Consider the following 15283-nt stretch of genomic DNA (forward strand, 5'->3'; position numbering starts at 1 on the left):
GTAGAAAACAAAAAAAAATAAAAATAAAAAATAAATGGATCGGAAGAAAAAGGTAATGAACTGTACAGTTCATTGCGTAATTTTTTTTTTTTTTTTGCTATCGATAAGCGATGCAATTTTTTGTTTGTTTGTTTGTTTGTTTATATAAACGGAGTAATTAAACATGTCGGCCAACGCGGGCGTATTATGATGATAATAATAGAACAACAACACATCCTGAAAATTTTTATAAGATCTAGAGAGAGAGAGAGGAAATTTGAAATCCGTTTAATTCCGTGAGATAAATAAAATAGGCGTAAATTTGCGTTTGCAAAACAACAGAAAACAGGAAAAATCGTTTTCCGTTTGCATTTCCTTTTAGAATTCGAAACTAATTCGAAATACGTATATTATACACGCGGTCTCACGTATCGTAATTTCTGTAATTGTCATTTTCAAAATCGTTTTGTTCTCTGGAACACTTTGGAAAACGTTTTTTTTTTTTCTTATTTTGATTTTGTCGTTACGTCATCGATTTTCCCCGTAAGAGAAATCAATCATCGTATTTTTGTAATTTACTTGACATTTCCACAGAAAAAGTTTTTCCGATATTTCAAAAAAATTTTTTTTTTCTTTTTTCATTTATCCGTAGCAAAAAAAAAAAAAAAAAAAAAAATTGCTAGGCGTTAGAAAATATAACGTTCTTCGATAAAGTGAAATAAAATGAAAAAATGTTTTCTCTCTCTCTCTCTCTCTCTCTCTCTCGAAAAATTGTTTCACGAATTTAAATTAAAACGTGTCATCAAAAAAAAAAAATGGGGAAAACGTTTTTTTTTTTTGGCCGAAGATGTTAAAAAGGTGTGAGAATGAATGATGAATGAATGAATGAATGAATGGTGAATGGAATGAGTGGAGGTAAAAAAAAAAAAATTCTTGTTTTTGTTTTTTGCCAAAAAAAATGAAACGCTTTCGCGCTATTACATAAAAGCCGATTGTATTTAATCATATTTTAATTTTTCTCTCTCTCTCTCTTTCTCTTTCTCTCTCACTCTCCGCTTAACAAAGTTTAGAGTATTATTTATTTATTTATTAATGTGTAAAAATCCTTTTCATTTTAATTTTTCCCGGATGTGGAAAAAAAGGAAACGGATTTTTTTTTCTTTTGTAAATATAAAAACGTGTGTAATCTCGATTTGTGGATAATTCCGAGCTTTTTTTTTTTTTATATCAATTTTACAATTTTTTTATCTCTCTCTCCCCCCCTCTCTCTCTCTCTCATTCGTTCTGTTTTGTTTCCCGTGGGTTTTGATTTTCACACGTGGAAATTCTTCGGTAAAAAGATTTAAAGTTTTAGCCTTTTCTTCAATTGACCTCATCGCGAAATTCAAATTTGCAATCTTTTTTTGTTTTTATTTTCTTTGTGTAATTTTTATTTCTCTCTATTTGTTTTCTTTTCTTTTCTGTTTGTCTGTTTGTAGCTGTCGTTGTTGTTATGTCTTTTACACGTCAATTAAGTCTGCCAAATTAAAAAAAAAATTTCCTTTTCGATTCGATTCGATTTTTGTTTTTTTTTTTTTGTATTATTTTCGTCGTTTGATGAATTTAAAAAAAAAAAAAAAAAAAATTAGTGACAACGTGGCAGTAGTAATTGTTAAAAGATTTAAATTACAAAAAATTCGTCTTTAAAACCACGATGTTCGTAAAAAAATAAAATTGTTTTGAAAATGAAAAACGGTAACGCGAAACATTTTGAACGAGGGAAAAAAAAAAAAAAATTAATTAAAATAAATCATTTGAAAAAATAATAATAATTCCCGTTTTGTTGCCTTATTTAAATAATAATAATAATTTTTACAAAAGGTTATAGGTCGTCGTCGTCGTCGTCGTCGTTGTAGTCGTTAAACAATGGATAAAAAAATGGTCGATTCATAATAATAATAATAATAATAATAATAATAATAATAATACCGGTCATTAATTATTTTTTAATTGGCAAAGTTAGAATCCACCATCGACATCGAAACCGATTATTATTATTATCATTATCGATTGGCATTGTTTTCACATTTTCTTTTATAATAATAGTAATAATAATAATAAACCGTTCGCCGTTAATTAAATATTTATTTTTAACGAATTTAAAAAAAATTAATTTTTTTTTTTTTCTAATAAATTGATGCATAAAATTAACTATTAAAATAATAATAATAATGATGACGATGATGATGATGATGATGATGATGATGATGATGATGATAATGATGATAATGATGATGATAAAAAGGAGTAGGGAAACGGGGGGACGGGGGGGTGTTCGGTTATCGAGAATAAATTAGAAACAATATCAATTAGAAAAATTATTGATTTTATTGTTTTTTGTTGTTTTGTTGTTGTTGTTGTTTTTGTTTTTGTGTCTTGCATGAACATAATAAAAGAGAGAGAGAGAGAGAGAGAGAGAAGGATGGGTTGAAAAAAATTTAAATAATTTCCCTGGCGGTTTTTTTTTACACGATTTTTTTTTTTTTTTTTGCTTCTACTTGATGAAACAAGAGAAAGAAAGAGAAACGGGAAGAAGGGAGGGAGGGGGAGGGGACGAGGAGGGAAATAGGATGATGATGATGATGATGAGCACACACTGAAAAAAAGAATCGATGAAAAAAAAAAAAAATGTTTGATGAAAAATTAAACGTGGCTTTTATTGCCTCGAAGGTTGTTGTAATGCGAAAAAATAAAAAAATTAATAAAATATTTTCGATTGACTCGTTGCCGGAAGGATTAAAAAAAAAAAAAAAAAATCGTGGCTTTAGAAAATTTTTTTTTTTTCCCTTTTTTTATTTTGGAAATTATTACGTAATTTGAGTGAAAAACGAAACGACGTTTGTAGGGGGTGCTAGAAGGAGAAAAAAAAAAGAAAAAGAGGGAAAATATTTCGTTTGGGGAAAAACCGAAGACGTGAATGCAATCATGTTTGATGTCGCAGCTAATTTTTTTTTTTTTTTTTTCGAAAAGGGAAAATTTTCGATTTCGAAATATTATTATTATTATTATTATCATCATTACAATTTTTTTTGTTATTGTTTTTATTTTTTATTTGTAAACGATATAACATTATTCTAACAGAAAATTTCAAAATAAAAAAAGTATAAAAAAGGTTAAAACGGTTGAAAGGATTAATTATTTGCTGAGGGTTTAATGAAGGTTCTTTAAAAAAGGTTTTGGAAAGGCTTAAAAATGTTTTTTGGAATTACCTAACGATTATTTTATTTTTGGTAAAAAATTATGAGTTTTGAATTTGTTGTTTTTTGAAAAAAAAAAAAAAAATGTTAAAACGACGACATTTTGTTTTTTGTTTTTCTTTTTTTTTTTTAATCAATATTTTCCGAGTTTGGCTTTAAAAAAAAAAAATGTTATTATTATTATTATTATTATTAAATTCTAAAGGTTAAAGTTTAACACGGGTTCATATTGTCAAAACGATACGAAGTAATTTATTTATATAAAAAAAAAAAAAACGCGCGCGTAAAGTTTTTTTTTTTTAATGGAAAATGAAAATCGGAAGCTGCGTTTTGACTTTTCACAGATTTTTCCTTTACCCTTGACAGGCGTGTCTTGTTTTCTGTCAATCTGAAACTTTTTATTATTATTATTATTATTATTTTAACGAAAAGTTTTTTTATTTAACTTATTGACGTTTTTGAAAAAGGAGAAAAAGATGACGGATGGAAACGGAAATGGAAAAATTTTGAAAATGTTTACGAAAATTTGTTTTTCTTTTTTTTGCGTATGACCTAAAGGGAAAATATAATTACAAACGTTTCCTCTTTTTCTTCCCGCCAAATATTAGGGAAAACAAAACTGGATAGAAAGGAAAATTGGAAAGGCGTTTTTTTTTTTTTTTTTTTTTACTTCGTATAAGTCATTTAAAATCCTCGGATTTATTATTATTATTATTATTATTCTTTTGTCCAAAAAGTCATCGCCTTATTTGATTCACCAAGAGCATCATCCATGTTTCCCTCTTTTTATTTTTTGTCTTCTGCTCCTTATATGCATTATTATTTCCATTTATTGAAATGCATGACTCATTCGAAGAATGAAAAACGAGAGAGAGTGGAAAGGAATTAAGGGTGAATTTAAAAACTACCCTTAAAAATTTTATAGAAATTCTTTTTTTCGGTATCAACTTACGTCATGTGTTTGTATATCTTTTATTTCACCCCCCCCTTTCCCTCTCCTTTCCTTATCTGTTGGAAAAGGTTGGAAAAATTTCATCATTTTCCGTTCGTGACGAATGCAAAAGAGCAGGTTTCGTAATTGTGACGATTCGTAGCAAATTTTCCTTTTTCCATTTTTTTTTTTTTTTTAGTCTGTTTTGCTGTCGTTTAGTTCGTGAAGTCGTTTCAAAAATGGCGGTTTCGACCACAGGACGACAGCATTTTTTTATTATTATTATTATTACGCGTCGATCTTAGCCATAATAAATTCGTTACGGTAATTAAATCGTTATTTATTTTTTTTTTTTTTAATTTCGATTTGCGTTCGCGAACGTGGTTTTCGTGGTGGCGACCGAAAAAAAAAAAAAAAAAAATTTTTTTTGGCAAAATTGATTTCCCACAACGTGTCCGTGATAAATTTTTAATTAAACGATTTGTTTTGTTTAACGGTAAATTTAACGATTTTTCCAATAAGTTGTATTATTATTATTATTTTTATTTTTATTTTGCATGTATGCTTAATCATCAGTTTGAATAACGAAAAAAAACAATTATTATTATTATTATTATTATTATTATTACCATTTTAAACAAAAACTAACGAGATGATATGTGCGAGCACGTACGTATTGTTTTTTTTTTTATTTTTTACGTAAGCAAGTCTCGTGTTATTATTATTATTATCATTTTCGAACACCCCAAACGACGCTCTTTAATAATTTAACCTGCCTACCCTATTTTCTTTCCTTTTCTTTTAAAAGAGAGAGAGAGAGAGAGAGAGAGAGAGAGAGAGAGAGACGGTGAAAATGTTTTTTATGGATTGCGTATCGAAGGGTTGGTTAAAACCTTTTCTCCCTCCCCCTTAACGCGTTTGTTGATGGTTTTCTTCTCGTTCAATGAATGAATGAGAAGACAAAAAAAAAGTTTCGAAACAACGAGTAACATTTTAGCGAATTTCTAAAACAAAAAAAAGAAAATTTTTTTTTCATTTATCAATCGATTTAAAATCGATTCATCGATTGATGATGACCCAATTAATACGAAGCAGACGATAGAGCGAAACGTTTTGTATCTTTAAATTTTTTTAATGGAGGAAGAGGAGAGAGAGAGAGAGAGAGAAAAAATGGTTTATGAAGTTTTAAAATGGGGGAAAAGGTTTTCTTTCCCTGCATCCCCCCCTTTTTTTTTTATTCAAAATGAATTTTCGTGTCGTCGAATTCATTCCGATGAACCCTTGGAAATTGTAGAAAAAAGATGGATTTATGAAAAAAAAATTGGATGAAAAGAAAAGAAAACAAATGCATTAATTAAAGTATAATATTTTGTGGATGAGATAGGGGAGGTGGTGGTGGTGGGGGATCTGGTGTTTGTTTTTTTATTAAGTTTATTACGTACGAGAGTCTCCATTTTTTTTTCCATTAAATGCTCGTTGAATGATTGATTGATTGATTATGAATGCAAACCGTTTACGATTTCTATAAAAAAAACTTAAATCTGGCAATTTCGAATTCGAATTTATTTTTCTTTTCTTTCGTTTTTTACTCTTCTGCAAAAAGGATATTTGTTGTTTTTCTAACGCCACGTTTTTTTTTTAAATCGTTGTTTGTTAATCGCATGATGATTTACGACGTAAAACGAAATAAATCGAACGGAAAAAAAATTAATAATAATAAATTAAAATTTTTTTTTTTTTTTTTTTAAATTGGTTGTTTATAATTGTTTTAAATTGTTTAAACAATTGATTTGTTTTTTTTTTTTTTTTTTTTTTCTTATTGGAAACGTTTTTGTGAAAGCGAACGGAGCGTATGTAAAACGGTTAATTGTTTTGTGACGTCAAATTTTTTTTTTTGTTAATGAGGTTAAAGATGTGAAAATTTTCGTTTGTCGTTGTTGTTTGTTGTTGTTGTAGTGTGTTTAAAAAAAAAAAAAAAAACAAACACTTGGAAAAGTTAAATAATGTGTAAATTTTTTTTAATTTGTAAAAAGAAAAAAGGAAAACATTTATAATAAAGTGGGGAGACACCGATATTTCATATTTAAAAGAACGTGAGGATGGATATTTCACGCTCTAATAATTAATGCTCACTTGCGGAAAGAAAATTGTTAACCTTTTTCTTATGAATAACGAAAAAGGGAAATTTTTTTTACAGAACGCCAAAAAAATGGGGAAAATTTAAAGTAAAATGTGTGAGGTTTTCTTTTTTTGTCTTTGTCACCTATTGCAAAATGTAAAGAGAGAGAGAGAGAGAGAGAAAAAAAAACAAACTTTTGGGATCGATAGAACGACGAATTAGTAAATCAAAATGTCAGCCGCCGTGTTTGACTCTCGAATTAAAATTTATTGCTTTTTTTTTTTCGTAGAAAGTCACAAAGGGGGAGGGATGGGGAGGGGATAGAAAGAGAGAGAGAGAGAGAGAGAGAGAAATAGGATTTGTTTTCTCTCGACCACCGCCCCCCTATTCCTCTCCCCGCCTCCTTAAAAGGAGTTTCGTTTAATTTTAACGAGTTCCACATCGTTTCGTTTCCGTTATTATCATTATTATTATTATTATTATCATTATCATCATTATTATTTAATTCAATTGAAAAACACTTGGTGGAATTTCGGAGGAAAAAAAAAAAAACGCAAAACCACCCAAAAAAAAATAAAATTGTAAACTTGGGTTATTAATGAATGACCTTTTAACCTTTTCGCTTAATTTATTTAGTTATTTATTTATTAATTAATGCTCCTTTTTATTTATTTATTTATTTATTAAATGCTCCCTTTTATTTATTTATTTATTTGTTTTTTCTTTAATGGCGTTTTTTTAAAAATGTGTGGAATTCGTCGAAAAAATGTGCGAACGTTCGATTTGATGTCCTGTTCGGTTGTTGTTACGAAAAGGAATTTCGATTATTATTATTATTATTATTATTATTATTATTATTATTATTATTATTATTATTTCAGAAGGAAGGAAAGTTCGTACAAAAACAAAATGGCGGAAAACAGAAAGAAAAAAATTTCCTTTTAAAATTATTTTATTATTTATGTATTTTTCATTTTAGGTTCGTCATACTGTCGGCCATTTTAATCCTTGTTGATTTCGACATAAAAATCGATTATGTATCAATTTTGTGGCAAAACATGGTCGGATATCTCGTTATCATAACAGCATCTCTCCTTTTAGAATTATTGATATCCCTCACGGCATTGCGTGGAAGCATTTTGGACACGGAACAAAGGAAAGCAATTCCGAATCTTCTTTACGTTCGTTTATGTAAGTCCTTTGTTTGTCTCCGTGTGTGTGTGTGTGTGTGTGTGCGTGCGTGTGGGGAGAAAGACAAAAAACATTTCAGGTTTAAAAGGTATAGATTGAGACGAATTAAAAAAAAAAAATGTCCCCTCCATCTTACTTACTTACCACCCGGAAAACTTTTCCTTTTTTTTCTTTCAGTTATTTTATTTACGGAAATTCTATGGCTCATCTTTTGCGGAACGTGGATAGCTCAATATTTCACCCAGTGTACTTTACTAATTGCCAAAGACGCCCTTTTAGGTACGATTGATTTATTAATTTTCCTTTTATTTTCAATTCTTATCATCATTGATTCCGACATTTTATCTTATCAAATGTTCTTTTTTCATGAAAGAGGTAGAGAGAAAGATTTATTATTATTATTATTATTATTATTATTAGGTTTGGTGACTTGTAGCGTATTCGTAATACTTTGCTTTTTCATCACACTATGGTGTACTTTCGATCCTGCCGGTCGTTCTTGGGTAAAAATGATGAATTACCAGCGAAGCATGAAAGCATCCGAATCGAGATTTCAATACAGGAGAAGCGGAAGTTGCACGAGAACGTGGAGGCAAAGGTATGTCCTTTTTCGACGTGAGAAAATATTATTATTATTATTATTATTATTATTGGGATTTTGAATTTGAGAACAACGACTAATCAATCAAAACTTTTAACGGTTAAAATAAAGTTAAAGTTTTAGTTTTGTAAATTTAAATTAAATTTCAAACGGGGGAAAAATTTGTTTTTTTTTGTCGAAACTTAATAAGTATTAACTTAATCAGTTTATTAATTAATAATAATAATAATAATAATTTTTTGTTTGTTTTCTTGTTTGTTTTTCTCCGCACGCAGGAAAGTTTTGCGAGCTTATCAAAACAGCTGGGACCAAAGATGCCGCCTTTTATTTTGTTGCATGCGCCATTCAGACAGGAGTCAAAATTCATTTGGAGATATAGCAAGACTTTTATCGGATTTTTTTAGAGACATCGACGTAGTGCCTTCGGACGTAGTCGCGGGTTTAATACTTTTAAGAAAATATCAGAAAATCGAAAGGGAGTCCATTGTTAAACAGGTACGCTTAAACATGGCGCTTGTCGTTATTTTAAGTAATATCAATGCTTTATAACTTGCGATTCACCTTTTTTTCCTCCCCCCCCTCTCTCTCTCTCTCTCTCTCTCTCTCCCTTTTTCTGGAACGCTACACTAATTTTTATATTAACAGCGCTTAAACAATACTTACGAATATCTATCGGGAGTGGCCGTTACATCGGGTACTCAATTTTTGCCCTTAAACGATCCCGTGTACTACGGATTTTTTCAAGATGTTATACACTATATGACATTTGCATTGGGCGCCTACGGTTGGCCCATGTACGTAATGAATAATCCATCGGCGACAGTTTGCCGACTTTGTACTAGTTTAAGGTATTTTTCTTCCATTCATCATTATTATTATTATTATTTTTTTTTTTTTTTTTTTAAACTTTCCAACGTGAAGGTTGCCATATAAACGTTTCCGAATGGTTTTTTTTTCTCCGTTCATTCCTCAGGTGTTCTTGTTTTCCCTGCTGTCGTCGGCCTTCCGATGATAATTCCGCCACGATAATAAAAGATAATTGTTGTCAGTGTAATTACGTTGCACTCAAACAACAGATTGAAAAAAACGACGTGGAAATAGTGTATGCGACGTTTCACGTCGATGTTGGCATAACGCCTTTTTTCGTAGCCGTAGATTATTCTAGGAAAAAAATTATTGTTAGCATTCGAGGAACGCTCAGTTTGCAGGTACCGTACATTTATCATTATTATTTTTTCAAATAAAAGGTTCGTTTTTAATTTCGAAAAAAAAAATTATTCATTGATAGGATGTAATAACGGATTTAAATGCAGAAGGTGAGCCCATTCCAATCAATCCGCCCAAAGAAGACTGGCTGGCACATAAGGTAGATTTTTTTTTTTTTTTTGTTATTAAAAAAAAAAAAAAATAGTTTATTTATTAATAATAATAATAATTTTTAGGGTATGATTCAAGTTGCTGTACATATTCAAAAAAAACTTATTGAAGAATCTATTCTTAGTCAAGCATTTAATTTCAACATACAACGAGGTACACAAGATTTTAAGTTGGTAATTGTCGGACACAGTTTAGGAGCCGGATCCGCCGCCATATTATCAATATTACTTCGTCAGCATTATCCCGACGTTATTTGTTTTAGTTACTCACCGCCCGGCGGCACTTTAAGGTTTTTTTTTTTTTAAATTAATTTTTTAGCTTGAAAATAAGGGGGTTGTAATGATGATTGAAACGAACGTGTTAATTGTCTCCACAGCATGCCAGCTGCCGAGTATACGAAATCATTCATAACTTCCGTCGTGGTTGGAAAAGATGTCGTGCCTAGAATAGGTCTTCATCAAATGGAATCACTCCGAGCCGATTTGATGCACGCGATAAAAAGAAGCAAAGATCCCAAGGTGAGTGAACGGGGATTCCCCGTAGGTTTTTTCTTTTTTCCCCCCCCACCCCCCCCCATTAATTAAATTTTATTTTGTTTTTAGTGGAAAACGATTTCTTGTTCTTTCATTTGCTGCGGTTGTGCCGGATTACCAACGTCCGCGCAAGAACTCAAAGCCGATGATTCCATGCAATTGGAATACAAGAAAGAAAAAAATAAAGCGCGGGAATTTGTGTACCATTCACAAACGAGCAACGTGGCATTAACAAGTCATCAACCTTTATATCCTCCCGGTAGAATTATCCACGTCGTTCGACATCACACGACGAGACAAGAGTAAGTGTGTCACGAATTTTTTAAAAATCTGAAAATAAAAAAGTAAAAAAGAAGAAAAGTTGGTGATTTTTTGTTGTTTTTTTTTTTTTTTTATTCTTTTCCCAGGCAAAGATACGAAACAAAATGGCGGTACGTTGACGAACTCGGATCGAGATTTTATTGTGCGCTTTTACGACCACTTATTGTCTCATTAAATTTATTTTTATATATATTTTAGGCAAGTTATTCGTAAGCGAAAACCTGTTTATCAGGCACTCTGGGCCAACAACACAGATTTCGATGAGGTTCTAATATCACCCGTCATGATACAAGATCACATGCCTGAAAACGTTTTGGACGCTCTTAATAAGGTAAATTACAAAAAAAAAAAAAATGTCTCCTCCTAATTTCTCTTGCTAATAATAATTTCAAATAATAAAATTCTGGATGAAAACAACAAAAAAAAAAATTAAATAATTACAAAGAGGAAAAAGAAAGAAAAGGAATCGTAGTACAATTAGTTAGCTTTTCTCTCTCTCTCTCTCTCTCACATTTCATTTTCAGTCGTTTTTGCATGTTTTTGATGGGCTTAGTTGAGCTTTTTATTATTATTAATATTTTATTTTTTGTTTTTTTTTTCGATTGAAATCGGATACTGAAGTTGTTGTTTGAAAACGGAAAAATTTATTAATTAAAACAAAAAAAAAAAAGACGTTAAAAAGGAAAAAGCAGACGCGAATTTTTAATTAACCCCCCCTCCCTCCACCCTTTTTACGCTCACAAAACCGACGAATAATAATAATAATAATAATAATAATAATAATAAGGTAAAATAATATCATGGATTTTCTTAAACTTCACATATATTTACATGTTTGTGGATTTACACGTCAGTCACGTGACTATTTATTAATTTTCTTGAAACCCCCGTAAATTAAACGGCAAACGAAAGATATTATTATTATTATTATTAATATTATTATTATTAATATAAATATTTATTTATTTGGTAAAACTTTAAATGAAGAATTTTTAAAAGAGTCTACGTAGTAAGTTTGCTTTGAGGTTTTTAAACAAATGTTTATTTTATATATATTTTATAACAGCAGAAGACGCTATGGAAAATTTTCTCTGTAGTTTTTTAAAAAAATAAAGTTTTTTACCAAAAGACTTTTTTTTTTTTTTTAAATAATTTAATTGAATAACTTTATTAAAATAAAATAAAATAAAGTGAAAAGGGAAAAAACTCGACGTGAATTTAATTAATTTATATAAAAGAGGTTAATTAATGACTGGGGGGGGAAAGGGAGAGGTGGGGGGAGGAAAGCGCGTGGGAGTTTGCTGCTGCTGTTGCTGCTGCCACTGTACGTTGAATGAAATTTATTTTTTTTATGGTTTTTGTCGGTTTTATTTTATTTTTTAAAAAAAACAACAACAACAACTTTAGTAACCGTTTCAATAGGATTTTTTTTTTCTGTTAAGGTAGAAAATATGACGTCATTAAAAAATAAAATGAAAAAAAGCTTAGTAGTAGTTCATTAATAAAAAAATTAGCTTGTTGTGTTAAAAAATAGCGTTAGCACATATGTGAGTAGTAGTAAAAAAAAAAAAAAAAAAAAAATTAGTAGATTAGTAGAGGAGTGAAGTGAAGTGGTTTTATAATGATCGAATAGGTGACGTAATGTTACGATATAATATAGTAATAATCGTGGAATAAGATTTGTGACCTTTAACCCTTACAAAACCTTAAAAAACCCGACGCATAAAACTGTCTTGAATCCCGTTTGTTTGCTTCTTTTTTCAATAATTAGGTTGTCGAATACTATAACGAAAGATCTACGGATCATAACAAGCAAATGGGTGTCGCGGTACCCGTCAACCCGACAAGACCACCGTGTGGAAACGTCAAGATACCCGAATACGTTATCGAATACGAAAAATTATTTTTCAACGACGAGTTGACGACGAAACTCGTCGTCGTCAAACCGTCGTCGAAAAATGGATTGACCTCTAGCCAAACGTCAAATATTATGGTGAGATATAATTTCAAAGAATTGGATGCATTAGTCGATGGTATTAGGGATGATGATGATGATGATGTTCGCCATAATAATAACGAAGAGAACGTTGGTAATGATGATGATGGTGGTGGTGGTGGTGGTGGTGATGATGATGACAACGAAGAAAGTAAAGAACGTTTAAATGAAATATTTATTGAAAAAGAAAGAGAAGAAAAAAATGTTAGTGCACCAATTAGGAATAATAATAATGGTGGTAATAATAATGTCGGAATTGATGATAAAAGGTAAATTTATTTCCAGAAAGAAAAAAAAACTGGTTCGGAATAGAAAAAAAAATTGATGATGGCCTTTTTTTGTCTTTTTGACCATTTTTAAAATTTTTTCCAGAGGTCTATCTTTGAAATGTACTCTGTCTTATTCGTGTGTGACCCAAAAGGACTCCACCACGACAGATATCGAATTGTAAATTCAATTTCAGAAAAAAAAAAAAGGCAGGTCTTTCTTTTTTTTTTTTTTTTCCTCTTCTCTCTCTCTCTTTCGCTCTCTCTCTTTCTCACACGTAATAAATTATTGTTGTTAAAATAATATAACCGAAATGATAAAGTAATAAAATTAATTACCTTTAATTAATTATTATTAAAATTATTTTCGTATTAACAACAGCACCGCCACTTAAAATAAACTACAACCACGTAAAAAATAAATAAATAAATAAATAAAAGTGCCACGTTAATTATTATTATTATTATTTGCATGATGATATGTTAATGATTTTTTTTTTGTATGTAGATTTATTTATTTGCATTAAAGATTTTTTTTTATCACAAAAGCTTGTAAATTGGCTGTTTTACGTTATTGTAGTATTGTGCCTTGGAAAATGTTTCACAGCTTTTCCTCCCTCCCTCCCTTCCTTTCTTCCCCCATTGCTCAATTTACCGTAATGAAAATTTTTATTATTACAGGTGATAACAACGGTCGGACCGAGAAAACCTCAAAGAACGTCCGCGGGTGGTTTTACAAATAACGCAATAGAACCCGAATATCAATATCAAATAGATTCGGAAAGTTGTCGTCTTTTGTCAACGTTTCCCTGTCACTCGCCGAAAACGACGACTCCGGCCCACAGAATACAATTGGAAACGAGTTTTACGAGTTTGATATCGCCGAACGATAAATCGAATTGTAAAATATCGTTGCAGAGTTTTTGCAGTCAGAGTTCGTCGAACAACACGACAAACAACACGATAACAACGAATTCGATATTGAAAAACGATAGTAGAATATTATTAAAAGATATGAAAACAGACGTTAATTATCCGTCCGCGAAAATCATAATACCGTGGGAATATCAATCCATGCTAGACGATCAAAATTTCGATAGACTCGGAAAATGTCGAAACGAAATCGAATACGGAAAAGTCGATCTTTTACACGACGATTGGTTCGGTTTGGCTCCGCTCGCGACTCCGGAAAGTCTTTCCGAAGTATCGAGCATAAGTTCGAGAGCGAGCAGCGTCATTATACATCACGAACGTGTCAATAGTTTACAAAAAGATAGATGGATTCATTCGTCGTCATTGAGTCATAAAAAAAAATATGCGAACGGATTTATGCGAAACGTTTGCGAAAGTCAAGAGAGAACACTTAGAAATCCACTCGGAACGAAATGTAAAAATTTTGAAAATTCCGACAGCAGCGATTCTTATTTGGATTCGCCGCCTTTAAATCGGGGTTTTGCTCATTTGAAAACGATACAATCCATCGACGACAGCAGGAAAAGTTCGTCGGGAGAATCGAATTTTTTAAATTACGGAATATGTTCACCAGAGCGGAACGTTCATCAAACATCACATATCAACGTGCAAAGATCTCCCAGAATGCTCAGACGAACGCTTAAAATAACCAAAGATTTGTCGACGGCTTACGAAGATTTCAACAGCAATAAAAGATTCGAAGAAATGATGAAATTACGTTTCGATAGATACGACAGCACGTCGACGACAGAAAACGAAACGAATAGTTACACGTCGGCGAAAAGTCAAGAATTGGAAAAATCGAGCACGGATTTATACATGACGCCGATGTCGAGTTGCGGAGACTCGTCCAAACTTCGAAGTTATTCGACTCCGGAAAAAGTTTTAGATGATGCGATATTTTATGACGCGAATAACGAAAAAGACTCCGGTCGTGGAAAATCATTACACGACGTGGAAGGAGAAGAAGACATAAATTATCATAAGCCGACGGTCGTGATATTTCCAACGGACGAAAACTTTCCGTCTTTGTTTTCCGACAGGAACGCGTCTCAGTTGAGGTATCCATATTTCGAAACGGATTTCTCGCTGTCGGATCCGGATTTGACGGTGTGCAAAACGTTAAAGGAAAAAAATCGAAGAATACATTTCGATGAAAATATCGAAAGCGAATCGAGATTATCGATTCAAGACTACGAATTCGACGTCGAAACGAGGGAAAGCGTTCGATTAATCGATTCCACGACGACGTGTAATACAACAATTGCCAAAAATGACGTCATCTCAAAGGATCGATCAGGTATCTATGATGGTGATGGTGATGAAACGATATCTAGTCAGGATTTACTTAAGGTGAACGACAGCAAAAATTTAAGCGTTTACAATTCGAAATCCGCCGAGGCTTTGCCCCTACTCGCCAACATAGGTCAACCCGAAAAAAAAAGAAAATACAGTTTTTCATTTCTCGCGATTAACAAAGGCGAATCGATCGTTTGATTTTCGAATCGAAATTAAAATCAAAGTTTATTCGCGAGAGGGACAAATGATAATCTAATGCCACGAAAAATTTTTTTTTTTAATCTCAGTCATTCGTTCGTTCATTTTTAAAAATGAAATTTTTTTTTCTCTCTCTCTCTCTCTCTCTTTCTCTTTCTCTCCCATTATTATTATTATTATTATTATCGATATTATTATTTTATTAATTTGTGTCGCGAGTACGTACGATCGAGATATCGAAAGCAAAGCGAAATTGGGAAAAAA

At 31.1% G+C, this 15283-nt stretch overlaps 1 protein-coding gene across 1 annotated transcript; it reads left to right on the plus strand.

Annotated features, from left to right (window-relative positions):
- Positions 1-7323: 7323 nt before the first annotated feature.
- On the plus strand, positions 7324-10655 carry Phum_PHUM569760 (neural stem cell-derived dendrite regulator, putative; the record flags this gene model as incomplete). Its single annotated transcript, XM_002432057.1, has 12 exons — positions 7324-7456; positions 7634-7735; positions 7877-8054; positions 8333-8552; positions 8703-8905; positions 9031-9265; positions 9346-9423; positions 9500-9723; positions 9811-9952; positions 10037-10269; positions 10375-10398; positions 10487-10655. 12 exons carry the CDS (start codon positions 7324-7326, stop codon positions 10653-10655), a joined length of 1941 nt encoding a protein of 646 aa, XP_002432102.1.
- Positions 10656-15283: the final 4628 nt, after the last annotated feature.

This window comes from Pediculus humanus, genomic scaffold (genome assembly GCF_000006295.1).
Source record: "Pediculus humanus corporis 1103172108302 genomic scaffold, whole genome shotgun sequence".
In the NCBI taxonomy this organism is placed as follows: Eukaryota; Metazoa; Arthropoda; class Insecta; order Psocodea; family Pediculidae; genus Pediculus; species Pediculus humanus.